The following is an 11200-nucleotide window of genomic DNA, read 5'->3' on the forward strand; positions in this document are numbered from 1 at the left end:
TGATGGAGGTCTGTCTTGTAAACATAATCAAAAATTATCGAAACGAATCCTAAATTCTCAGCTTACACTGTTTTATTTGATATCTTACCTTCCCTGAGATTAAGATATTTCATAGAGTGATTCAATCGCTATATTTATCAAATGATCGGTGAGTTGTAAAGAGAACTGTTATGTCTTTTTGAAAGGAAATATATTCAAATCTGAAATCAATCCAATTTCAATGAAGTCTTATTGTCAGTAATTCCTGAGTATCAAGTTTGTTTTATTTCTTATGAGACCAACTAAAAAGGTGTCATGCAGTATAACTTTACGTATCTATATTTTTCAGTGATTTAAAGATGGTTAAACAAACAATTCAGATATTTGCCCGACTAAAGCCAACTAAACAGAAAACTGGGGTATGTACAGATATAACCTGGATCATTGTAGTAGACAGTTTCATGTGTACCTTGACTTAAGACCAGTTATAGCTAATTTTTGTCCTTTATCTGATCAAACTATTAAAGCATTATAATCCTTTGATGACCGACTGCACCATTAAGTAACGTCTTTTTGATTTTTGATTTAACTTTATTACCGGTACAGGTTTATGATCTCGATGAAGATTCAGAGGGAAATCCGAGGCTTCAGTTTTTCGTGCCAAGAGTTTCTTCCGAGGGCTTGGTTAACAACAAGAAGGAAAAGTACAAGTTTCGGTAGGCAGACAGAGCACGTAACCAGACTTTTTATTCCATAATTATTTTATGTCTTCGGCATATTTTCTTATGTTTCATGTCTTCTTTCCAGTTTCGAAAAAGTTTTCGATCGAAACACAAAACAAGATTCTATATTTGAACATGTAGCGAAACCAGTGCTAGACAAGTAATACTTTATTTTCAATATTTGAAGAGTAATAAAAGAATCAGTTTTAAGATGTCTGCCAGTCATTCACTTTCTCATTCACTTTTAGTGTGCTTGCTGGTTACAACGGAACTATATTTGCGTATGGTCAGACAGGTAGTGGTAAAACATTCACTATAACTGGAGGACCTGAAAAATATGAAGACCGCGGTATCATCCCTCGAGTTCTTTCTTATATGTATCAAGAGTTTCAAAAGGTTTGTCTTAGTACCGTAGTAGTAGGTCTAATATTGTTATATTTTAAACCGTACTAGTACTGTGTGATTTGTATTTGATTATGCAGAAACCAGACTGGGAATTCACGGCTCAAATATCCTATTTGGAGATCTACAACGAGTTTGGATATGACCTGCTGAATCCAGAACACGAATGTACCAAATTAGAAGATCTACCGTATGTTCTATTAGCATAGGCGATGTTGAAAGAGTTTGCATTTAGCTTACTGTGAAACGGGATGTATTTGTTTGTCGTTCTCTTCGTGCGATCATTTCAGGAAAGTGAAATTAATGGAAGATTCAGATCAGAACATTCATTTACGAAACATGTCCATGCATCAAGCCAACAATGAAGAAGATGCGCTGAACTTGCTGTTTACCGGTGACACAAACCGAATGATTGCCGAGGTACAATCTGAATAAATCGCCAATAGACTTTGGGTTGGTTGATTCTTTCATTACTTGGCATGTTGTGGTTTCTGGTTTAGTATTTGTATTCAGTTCGTTGGGATGAATGTAACTTTCTGCATCAGGTTTATGTGCTATGTAAACTGTACTATGTACCATTATGATCTTTGCATTTCTGATAAGTTGCATATCCACAATTGTTTTATAATTTTGTTGGAATTATTTCAGACCCCGATGAATCAAGCCTCCACCCGGTCACACTGTATATTCACAATTCACATATCTTCGAGGGAACACGGATCTGCTACGATAAGAAGGTCTAAACTACATCTTGTTGATTTGGCTGGGTAAGACAACGTTTCGTACAACTAAATGTTTTTAAGTGGCCAATAACTTTAATATCAATTTGAAAAATGAGACATTTTGTAATTATAATTTTTAGATCTGAGAGAGTATCTAAGACGGGAGCTGGAGGACAATTACTGACTGAAGCTAAATATATCAATGTTTCTCTTCATTTTCTGGAACAAGTAAGTAACTCCACATGTAATCTGTTCAGTTAAGTATGATTATTCACTACAGTAATTATGTTAATCGATTGTTCTTTGGTTTATAGGTGATTGTTGCATTGTCCGAGAAGGGCAGAACTCATATTCCCTATCGTAACTCAATGATGACTTCAGTACTGAGAGACAGTTTAGGTGGTAACTGTATGACTACTATGATAGCAACTTGTTCTGTCGAAAAACGGAATATTGATGTATGTACATGCTTTTATTCAATTTTTTAAGAGACTTGAGCCTTGTCTTCTTGGCATTATCTATGAATCATTTTACAACTCAGGAGTCAATATCCACTTGTCGTTTTGCTCAACGAGTAGCTCTAATTAAGAATGATGCTTTGCTGAATGAAGAATTGGATCCTCAACTTGTAATTGTGCGGTTGAAAAAAGAGATTCAGCAGTTGAAAGAGGAGCTAGCGATCGCCACCGGTGAACAAAGAACAGATGAACTTACTGAAGAAGATATGAAATTGTGAGTCAGTCCCACCAAGGGGCATATGTAATCAGAAACCAGCTCTATAGTTGTGGATTAGAATGGTTCCTCCAAAATGTATTTTAATGTAAAATTTTACTTAAATCCTTTGCAGTTGTGAAGATGCTGTAAAACAATATTTAGATGATAATGACCCTGAAGCTGTTGTATCCGTAGGAATGGATGTCAGAAAAATGCGTTATTGTCACAAAATTCTCAAGGTTTGTTGTCGATGATACTGATCAGTAGCTTATTGAAGCAAGCTGAAATAACAAATATTGTATGAAATGTACATGTATAACATATTCTAGAGAATGGTTAAGACCAGACCTGAGCCCTCAAAAGATGATACTGAAAAGACTGTTGATACTAAACCTGTAGACAATAGTTACCTGAATGATGCTGAACTCAGTAAACTAAAAGTGCTCGTTACGCAACGAGATAACGAAATCAGTATCCTTTGATTTTATTTTTAAAGAAACCTTTTGTATAAGCAATGGGAAAAACTATGCAAATATTTTGAAATCAAAATTTTCTTCTCAAAGAAAATGTTGTATATTTCTTGATTATAACCGCTAAGATATTCTTGTAAATATGCTGAAGAAAGAAAAGAAAAGGGCGGCTGATGCCATCCAGCAACTCGGCCAGACACAACCCGGTAATTCACATGTCAGAAAGAATTCCATCGATAACCAATTACAAAAAACGCCGTCCGCTGAGGATTTCGGAAAACAAAATGGAAGATCATCAGCTAGTTCAAGTACGGGTGTTAGTAGAACTTCAAGTCTTACAAAACTTGATGATCACACGAAAAATAGAATTTGTAAGTGCATGTGCCCTGATAACCGGTGACACATTTGTGAAATTGATTTCTCATGTATAGGATTGATACTGGCGTTAATGTTTTACAGTGGGGGATTTATCGAAAGGACGTCAAGAAGCATTTGATATATTTAGACGCGATTACGAAAACAATGAAAATATCGCCGATACGAAACACATTTTAAAACAACGTTATGCTGAAGCTAAGGAACTTGGTGCCAAAGTGAACAATTCAAGACAACGCATAAGTGAGTTATTTATCCATTCATTTGCATATAGTGATATTCTAAACCTCACTGCATACTTGATTTGATCGGCTTTTATTATTCAGATCATATAAAAGGACTGATAGAACAACATAGAATGTCAAGAATTATGGAAGGTAATGAATAATACAGTTGTGTGGATATCATTATGGAGACGTATAGCAAGCTAGAGAATGTTTATATGATCATTTTTACTCCTCTTTGATTATAGGCCAAGTCGATCCGGATAATTATGAAGCAGATGATGATGAAAATCAAATGAGAGCTGAAATTGAGACGTGTAAGGAAACGTGAGTATGGGATCAATTTTGAGTCAATACCTTCTTAAAAAACTTAGGATACCCAGTAGTTCATATTTTATGCATTGAATTTTCAGATACAAGAGTGGATTTACACATTTAAAAACCTTGAAAACGGAGATCGAACATTTACAGCACCTCTTAGAAAAAGCGAAGGTTAAGATGATGAAAGATTTCGAGATGTGGTGGGCCGAGCAGGTATCTCAAAACCAGGTGCGTTGAAGCTAATATAGATACTATACACTAGGACACTACGTGATAAAAGTAGTTTGTTCTGAGCCTTTCTCTATCGTTCTAGGCTAATCAGAGCAAGTCAGGTCAATTGCCACCTGCACGTAGTAAATCAGCTTGGAGAACACCACCTTTAACTCCATCACAACAATCTAGATTACCATCACAACCTTTATCTATGTCTTCATCAATGGTAGGTGATCACTGTAATGCATTATATGTTTGTTACAGGCTCTGATGAATTACAAACAAAACTGAAAAGAGATATTCATTTTCAGGCATCAATTTCTAGTGAGGCATCAACGTACAGTCTAAGCAGCTACAGGAACTTATCGAAACCACCATTGCCAAAACCTGCTGGAAATACAGCAAATCCTTCCTTAGAAAGGTAAAGCATTTCATTAGTGCTCGTTTGATAGAAAAAGTAAAGTATAGAAGAGTGAAAGTAAAAGAAGAGAGAAAAAATCAATGAAGTAAAGATTTTAACCTTTGATATTTTCCAGTACAAGGTCGTCGATTCCGATGACTGGAGATCCTCGTGCTGATGCAGATATCATGGCATTTGTTAAAGCCAGACAGAACATTCTCAGACAAGGTATTTCATATCAACTTATCAAAGAAAATTCATCAATTTCAAGCTTGTAGTAGTTCGAACCAGTTTTGATTAAAACTAAAACTAACTTTTTCTCTTTTCAGCTAATGGAAACAGGTAGCTGTGGATTTACATGCAGAGTATTCTATAAGTAAATGTGTGGCACGAAGTGCATTTGTTTTTTTTTCTACAAAATGGAATTAACTGAAACTGTAAATGAAAAAGAGACCTTGGTAAAGGTCACTGACTGCATAAAAGTCATTTGTTAAAGAGACATTAAAGAAGCGGGTCTAGACTAACTCCTCAAGGCAAAGGCGGAGTTGATTATAAGATGTGCTATATGATTGGCTAAAATGTACATGTAATGAAAACTAATGTTATTATGTTACTTATACATGGAAAATTTGTCAATAAATTCTTCAATTCTTTCCGTCACACAGATCTCTTTATTTTTGTTTTGTTTCTATGCAAACGTGAAAAGGAAGATCGTTTCAAATTGACATCGGATAAGAATTATGGAAATATGTCAAATTGTTGTTCGTCATTTCTATTAAGTATGTTTTGGTGTCAGATAAGAGCCTCAGTTTCAAGTATACATCTTCCTGTTTAATGCAGGAAAATTGAGAAAACTGTATTCAAAGTAAGATAATTTGGGACTAGAGCACCTCTGCTAAAAGGGATCATTCATTGATTACGTACGCATAGAATTTGAATTGTTCATATACCGTAATTGCACTTACGTACCCCCTCCCCTAATGCGTACGTAAGAAATGAATGACTAAAAAATCGCTGAAATCGACTAATCGTTTTCACAACGTGCCAAAATCAACTTTTAGGTCCAAACCAAAAGTTGTTTTCGGGAAAATAGCTTTCATGACTTAAAAAGGTCTTGATGCTTACTTATACATGATGCTCGCACAACAATCAACTGCAGCCGGAGAGGAATCGATTTGCGGGCTAGATTAGATAATCTTCGTCGAGCATGAATGAATCCTTGCAAATACGATTAGAGAATTCTTCTTCATCTGCAGAATGAAAAGGCCACAAATATTCTTAAGGCGAACGTTCTGTGTTGTTTAACGAGGGGGAATTAAATATGATACGAGTTTCCACGATGAGATCTCTAAAGGTCTTGTTTAAAATTAACTTACACCGGTTTATACATGTACTTTGTAAATATGAAATAAGATATTGTTAATGGTACAAGATTGAAGACAAAAATTTTGACGATGGTCGTTCACATCTGCGGGTACAGACAATCTCCAATCTCGAGTCCATGTAGTAGTAGCTATGTACAGATAGAGAAGGTATTATTCGATCCCGAGATAGAGCGTAAAGAATGGGGTCCCATTAAATGCAATTTACAATTATATGTATATATGCTATATGTATATACGTATGATTAATGTAGACACGTCTATTAACGAGGCTCTGCTCTATTTGTAACAATACCATCTCCTACTAAAATGCATATTCTGTGCAGGTTATTTAAATATATAAATGAAATAGACATTTGACGCCCTTTAGTACTCTTGTCCTAAGCATATTTCTCCATTTATTTATTCAAAATATAAATGTTGATGCAAACTGTTGAACTAATTCTTGTTCGATAAAACCCGATTCTGATCTGGCATTTGACACCATACATACATACTGCAGCCATTTCGTAAACTACTTGGAATTCACTCATGTGACAATTTCTTATCAGCATGGGTACCGGCACTGGTTTTTAGACACACGATAAGGCTTACAAGTATTCAAAGTCTACTAGTGTTCAAAATGCCTCTTTACAGGTAAGTAAGTGTTCGTATTCAACATTTAACCCAATTCAAAACAATACCATGTTCTGGCTTATAAAATTCTTCGGTAATTCAAACGTTGATATATACGAATATATGCCATGCATTTTACCATTAATCGTAATTTTTTTTCAAAGTTATCAACTTAACGATAGTTTTTTAATTCCTCAAGTGGTTCGAGCGGTTGGGATCTCTTTCCTGCCCAGTCAAATGTGAAGGCTGGGGAATTAGGCGATGCATCTCTTGAATCGATAGCGGTCGCGTCCAGGTTGAAGATCAGACAGACCGAGCCCATTGATTCACTTGCGACACCAATATACCATAGTGCTACATACCGAATGAATAGCTCGAAGGAATTCGTAGATCTCACAAATAAGGTCTTACTTATCAATCTAAAAAGAGTTTCATTAGTTAAATTAGTTAATTAACCATCACCGTGAGGTTCACGGATGGAAAGACAAATTCCTTTATTTCCAAACCGACAACTGCGAAAATGGGTTCTAGCAAAAATTCATAAAGACTAGTCTCTATGAATTTTTGGTTCTAGGCATTGGGTTTATATACGTTCTTGTGCTATAGGCTGGATACACATATTCACGACTTGGGAATCCAACGTGCGACACGGTAGAATGTATCATCGCCGATATAGAGGGAGGAGCAGGAAGTTTGGTCGTGTCGAGTGGCATGGCCGCATCTACCACCGTGTTACTCAACTGTCTGAAACCTGGTGACCATCTCGTAGCCTGCCATCCCATTTACAGCGGCGTCGAATCATTCATCCAAACCTTTTTGGCATCTATTGGCGTCGAGTATGACTGGGTGAGAGGCGATAGTATAGAGGATTACAGGAATAAGATAAAACCAAATACGAAGGTGAAAGTCTATTCAAATAATTAGATGCTTGGGAAAAGCCCATTCTTGAGTTACTGACTGCGAATATACGTTGTAGCTTCTTTACGGAGAGACCCCGTGTAATCCGATGGTTACGGTCACTGATCTTGGTAAATTTGCTGATTTGGGCAAGGAACACGGAATACTAACGGCAGTTGATGCAACATTCGCGTCACCTTACATTCAGCAACCGATCAAACATGGAGTTGACATCGTGATACATAGCTGGTAATATCGAATAGTTACAAACTTTATCCAGATCTTGATAACATTTTCTCTAACCGAATACCACTCGTCTTTCAGTTCGAAATACATCGGGGGCCATAGCGACGTAGTTGCCGGATGCATAACTTTCGCTTCTGAGGAAATTTGGAAACAAAATAAAATACTATCAATCGGTCTGGGAAATGTTTTGGTAAATATATATATCCAATACATTTAAAAAAATATTTACCGGATACCAATAACCATTTTTCAACTTCAGAGCCCTTTTGATGCGTACCTTTTGATAAGGGGTTTAAAAACTTTACCATTGCGTATGGAACGACACAGTTCAAATGCTCTTTACCTCGCAAAAATGTTGGAAAAACATCCAAAAGTAAGTAGACAATCCTACTTTCCTTCTTTCATTCATTGTTGGCGCAAAATGATATTCGGAAATCTTTATGTTCATAAGATTTCGAAAGTAAACTATCCTGGACTAGAGACAAACCCCCAACATGAAACTGCTAAGAAACAAATGAATGGGTTCAGCGGAATGATTTCATTCGAAATGAAAGGAGGATTCAAAGCGGCCGAAAAGGTCGTGGATGTAAGTGGCCGTATTAACATGTGGTACCAATACGCCAATCGCTACATTGACGATAAGCGTTTTCCTCGTTTTTCTAGAGCGTTAAATTGATACACCTGGCTGTTTCATTAGGCGGAGTGGAATCGCTGATTGAACACCCAGTTTCAATGACCCACCCGGAATCAGGTATTCCTCCAGGTCTGCTGAGATTCAGGTAGGATAGACGTTTACACCTTGATAATATGTGACCGAGTACGTCGGTAATGTGTGTCTCTAATCATTTCAGTGTCGGAATTGAGGACCCGGTAGATTTGGAACGCGATTTGATACAAGCATTTGATAAGGTTGACTAATGAAGATATTACCCACACTTGAAGTGAACACGAAAGCCTGACATGAATTTGAGTTCTCCCATATATCATTTTATTTGTCATGTTAAAAATAAAGAATAAGAATTCCTTCTTGTCAGTTGAAAATGAAAATTATCCAACAAAATAAGAACAAAGATACATTTATTTCTATTCCATGTCCACTATTGACTTTTCCTTTTTGAATGGTAGAATTGGTAAAGTTCAAGTGTTTTTGGCCGTTTTTGATAAAGGGAGCGGTAATTCTGGTACCAGTATCATTTTTCATTTTTCCGTGGATGGTGGAATTCGTCGTGTTCAAATTATGTTGTCGGCCAATACCAACGAGGGGAGTAGTAGCTGTAGGCCTACTCGAAACAGTTTTGTTTTTAGCGGTGCCATTTTTGGTGGTACAATTTACCGAGCTCTTATTGTTGTTAATTCCGATAAGGGGAGCAGTACTGGTATAAGTATTGTTTTTGCCGTTTTCATTACCACCGTTAGCTTTTCCGGTGTGAATTTTAGAATTACTGTTATTGGGATTGTGCTTTTGGTCGGTGTCGTTATCATTGTCGGTTTCTCCTTTTGTAGAATCATCAGTACTATCGCTATCGTCTTTTCCTTTTCCATTCTGAGTAGCGGAATCGGTCTTTTTCAAACCGTTATCCTCGTTTTTGGCTTTTCCTTTTGTTTTACCATCAGGACTTTCATCACTCTCGTTTTCGGCTTTTCCTTTATGAGCATCGGAATCACTGTTGGAATTGTGTTTATCGTGAGTATCACCGGTATCATCTGTATCATCCTGATTGTTGTTGTCTTGTTTGTTGTCTTTGTCAGTCGACGGATCACCACTTTCAGGTGAATCAAGTTCTAAACGCAATTCGATGTCATCAGTAGCGCCTGATGCAAGAACCCTTCTAGCTAATCCTGAAATCGTGGATGTTCGCAGGAGTTATAGCGATGGATATACAAATTTGGTAAATACCCCTTTATTGAGACATCATCCCGAAAGATAGATCGCACTTACCTGATATGAATAAAAATAAAGCCAATGATCCTATTGTTTTGCGAAGACTGAAGGATACCATGTTTCATATATCTATGTACGGTAATCATTGTGTGAAATAAACATGTGGGGAATTTTCCGATACGATCTAAAGATATTTTTAATTGGATGATAAAACATATGTGCTTTTCAAAGCAAAATTAAAATCGAAGTTTTAGCCGAGTTTCTCAACTAATTTTGTAACGATATGATGGATGGCAGTATGCACACCAAGCGATGTGTTTTCAATTTCGAAATTGTTGAAAACATAAGACCGGGATCAACGATATCAAATTAAGCTCCTCCGCCCCGTGGCGTATAGGATGGGATAGTGATCGAGACATCTCTTCACTAGTTTGCAACTTGAGTGAGGTGCTATTTAATCAATACGGGGCGTTGAAAGTACCTCATCTGGATTTTGATTCCATTCCAGGTTGAAAACGACCACGAAAAGACAAATCAGACCGGATGAAGCCGCTGCCCGGTTCGCCAGCCACACTTTCTGCGTCTCGCATCACTGGGGCATAAGCCTTTATTTCCCTTTGCAAAGCAGTCCGCTAGCGGTCCAAAACACTTCGAAATTATTCATTAAAGAATCATTTTGACTTTTCGTACATTAACACAGTCTTTACTTTGAAAATTCAAGAAAACGCGAAACAAATGATTAGATTGGTAAATAGCGTGGTTTTCATAAGAATAAATTCTTTAAATATTGCTAGGATTATGAAAATCCAATCTAATCGAAAAAAGAAGCCGTGTGGCTAGCCCTGCCGCAGCGCCAGTAATGAAATCACGCTTCGTTAGGCCAGGGGGCTGATTGAAGCGAGTTCGGGAGTGATACCGGACCCCTGGCAAGCGAGGCTGGCCCTGCCGAGACCTACAATAGACTGGTTGCCGTGGCGTAATTGGACAGGCGACCAGTCTAGCGGCGGCGCGGCAATCTCAATCTGAGATAGACGCAATACAATATCAAAATGGCGTGCTTTATCATAAAACGAAAAGCAAAAACCTCACCTAATTACAAACATTGTCACCCAACTTTCAGACCCCTGAAATCATTATTTCAATATTTGGTAAGTGTTTGAAACATTTGTTTAAATGGCGAAAAATATTCCATCTCAGATACTGTGGGTAATCATTTCAGATGCACATCCTGTAGAACGGTGCACATGTTGCCTGTTGGCGCTCAGTCGAGCATATCGTCATTCCATCCTAATTTCTAGACCACAATGGGCTTCACCTCAGTGTGTTGTAATGAATTTGTTCTTAAATGATTCTATTGACCGATTACATCGAACAGTGAAAAAACAGTGTAAGTTTATTTCATCTTTTAAATGTACTCTTCATCAGTTTCTGAAATAATATGATATTTAGACTGTTCATGTTTCTTCATTACTTTCTTGTTTATATTTAATGTTCAACTCTGGATGCAAAACCTAAAGTGTGGATAGAAAAACCCGTGAATCAATGAACTGCAGATTGGAGCGAACAATTAAATTTGTAAGTTTGAATTTTAAATTCAATATTTCTGCAGTTATTTTAAGGGAAGGAAACAATCCTA

General features: G+C 37.0%; 3 protein-coding genes across 3 annotated transcripts; 2 read left to right on the top strand and 1 right to left on the bottom strand.

Annotated features, from left to right (window-relative positions):
• Positions 1-13: 13 nt before the first annotated feature.
• LOC141905670 (kinesin-like protein KIF6) lies at positions 14-5192 on the top strand. Its single transcript, XM_074794641.1, has 22 exons — positions 14-148; positions 329-398; positions 586-695; positions 787-861; positions 950-1097; positions 1184-1293; positions 1394-1523; positions 1752-1870; positions 1966-2053; positions 2140-2283; positions 2367-2557; positions 2673-2778; positions 2869-3010; positions 3138-3380; positions 3469-3627; positions 3711-3761; positions 3857-3935; positions 4022-4157; positions 4243-4368; positions 4454-4563; positions 4679-4770; positions 4872-5192. Exons 2-22 carry the CDS (start codon positions 339-341, stop codon positions 4886-4888), a joined length of 2436 nt encoding a protein of 811 aa, XP_074650742.1. The 5' UTR covers positions 14-148; positions 329-338; the 3' UTR covers positions 4889-5192.
• Positions 5193-6419: 1227 nt separating this feature from the next.
• Positions 6420-8665, top strand: LOC141905366 (cystathionine gamma-synthase-like). The gene is made up of 9 exons (XM_074794212.1): positions 6420-6560; positions 6739-6943; positions 7146-7439; positions 7516-7685; positions 7761-7872; positions 7942-8055; positions 8134-8268; positions 8346-8461; positions 8534-8665. Exons 1-9 carry the CDS (start codon positions 6547-6549, stop codon positions 8598-8600), a joined length of 1227 nt encoding a protein of 408 aa, XP_074650313.1. The 5' UTR covers positions 6420-6546; the 3' UTR covers positions 8601-8665.
• Positions 8666-8712: 47 nt separating this feature from the next.
• LOC141905376 (uncharacterized) lies at positions 8713-9704 on the bottom strand. Its single transcript, XM_074794223.1, has 2 exons — positions 9622-9704; positions 8713-9521 (listed from the first exon to the last, which is right to left on the bottom strand). Exons 1-2 carry the CDS (start codon positions 9680-9682, stop codon positions 8713-8715), a joined length of 870 nt encoding a protein of 289 aa, XP_074650324.1. The 5' UTR covers positions 9683-9704.
• Positions 9705-11200: the final 1496 nt, after the last annotated feature.

This window comes from Tubulanus polymorphus, chromosome 1 (genome assembly GCF_964204645.1).
Source record: "Tubulanus polymorphus chromosome 1, tnTubPoly1.2, whole genome shotgun sequence".
NCBI lineage: Eukaryota > Metazoa > Nemertea > Palaeonemertea > Tubulaniformes > Tubulanidae > Tubulanus > Tubulanus polymorphus.